The following is a 1,663-nucleotide window of genomic DNA, read 5'->3' on the forward strand; positions in this document are numbered from 1 at the left end:
TGTCTCCTTTTTTGGTATTTTCATGCAAATTCTTCTGCTAGTTGGGGTTTAGTCCACTTTTATATCCTTCCCTTCAAGGCTCAGGGGTCTAAGATTATCTTCTGTGTCTGTGTTAATTGGTTTCCCTTTTCTTTGTTGAAGAGTGTCTGTGCAGTCCTTGTGCCTAGTCCGCCATCTTGCCGGAACTGCCTCTTCTTTTTTTTTTAACCCTCACCACAATTTAAATGCATCAGTTCTTCTGTGGCCTTCCTTATTCATTGTCCAGCTTTCACAGCATGGGAGGCTATTGAAAATACCATGGCTTGAGTCAAGTGCAACTTAGTCTTCAAAGTGACATCTTTGCTCACATAAAACATTTATATATCCAACATATATAGCAGAATTTTCAATTTGACCAAACATTTTCTAGAATATTAAAACATATGTATAAAAAGAAAATATCACATCTTATGCACATGCATGTTCCCACATACATGTACACACACACACACATGCATGTGTGATATTTATATAAAAGCATTTTCCCCTATTTTCAGTATGGTCAAATCAGATTTTTCTAAAATACTGAATTATGTGAAATCACTCTATTAAAGTCACCAGACTTTACAGACATACCAATAAAATGAAGCCCATAAATATGGAGAACAATTAATTTAATTTAGGTGAAAAACAAAAGTAATAGAAATAATTATCAATAATTCAACTGATCAGCTGAGAAAGTTTCACTTATACCTGGCAGCAAGCAGGTTTTTCTCTGAGAAAGAGGAATAAAAATAACTTCCATCTGTCTTTCAATTTAAAAGTTCCAATGGAACATTAACATCATTTCCTGCTTTTCTAGTCTGGATATTAAAATATATCAAGGAGTCATAGGGCTATTTTCTGTTATAAAAATCCCTGAAACTATTTGCCTATCTATCTATCTTCAAAATTGGAAGTCAAAACACCTAGATAAGAACCAAGGGATGAGCAAGAATATTTCACATCTTTCCAGCATGTGATGGTGGTGCTGGCTGGGAGCACAGTTAGGTGAGCAGACTTTTCCTAATGAGTGAACAGAGCAGCAAGTTATGGATGTTCATTAATCTACTTTTGTATGTAGATATTTTGCTTATTGATAACATTGTCACTATATAGTTATAAACCAAAAACCAAACTTACTGCCATCCAGTCAATTGTGACTCTTAGCAACCCCCATTGGGTTTCCAATGCTGTAAATCTTTATTGGAGTAGATTGCCCCATCTTCTTTCTACTGAGAAACGGGTGGGTTTGAACCACTGACCTAATTAGCAGCCAAATGCCTTATCCACTATAGCACCAGAGCTCCTTACTACCTAATTATATAATACCTAAAGTTTGGTTTACATGTTACCATTTCATTTTCTCTCTGTCCCAGGTTAAATGCTGTTACCCTTGAATCCGCTGTTCCCTATCCTACTGACGGAAGCATTGCAGCAGCTGTAGAAGTTTGTCAGTGTCCACCAGGGTATAGTGGCTCCTCTTGTGAAGTAAGTTTGAAAGAATGTATCCTCAGTGCATTCTCAGTTCCTTCAACATTGTTTTCAATATGTTGTTGTTAGGTGCAGTTGAGTTGATTCCAACTCATAGTGACCTTGTGCACAACAGAATAAAACACTGTCCAGCCTTGCATCATCCTCACAA

At 36.6% G+C, this 1,663-nt stretch overlaps 1 protein-coding gene across 1 annotated transcript in view; it reads left to right on the forward strand.

Annotated features, from left to right (window-relative positions):
* The window catches only part of LAMA2 (laminin subunit alpha 2), a gene marked incomplete at its 5' end in the record, with an annotated part of 713,189 nt that overhangs the window by 338,933 nt on the left and 372,593 nt on the right, over positions 1–1,663 (forward strand). Inside the window, one exon of the mRNA XM_007947384.2 lies at positions 1,398–1,509. Within this exon, the coding sequence (XP_007945575.1) occupies positions 1,398–1,509 (112 nt within the window). The remainder of the gene's footprint in view (positions 1–1,397; positions 1,510–1,663) is intronic.

This window comes from Orycteropus afer, unplaced genomic scaffold, assembly GCF_000298275.1.
Source record: "Orycteropus afer afer isolate SDZICR_OR568_19922 unplaced genomic scaffold, OryAfe1.0 scaffold00182, whole genome shotgun sequence".
Classification (NCBI taxonomy): Eukaryota; Metazoa; Chordata; class Mammalia; order Tubulidentata; family Orycteropodidae; genus Orycteropus; species Orycteropus afer.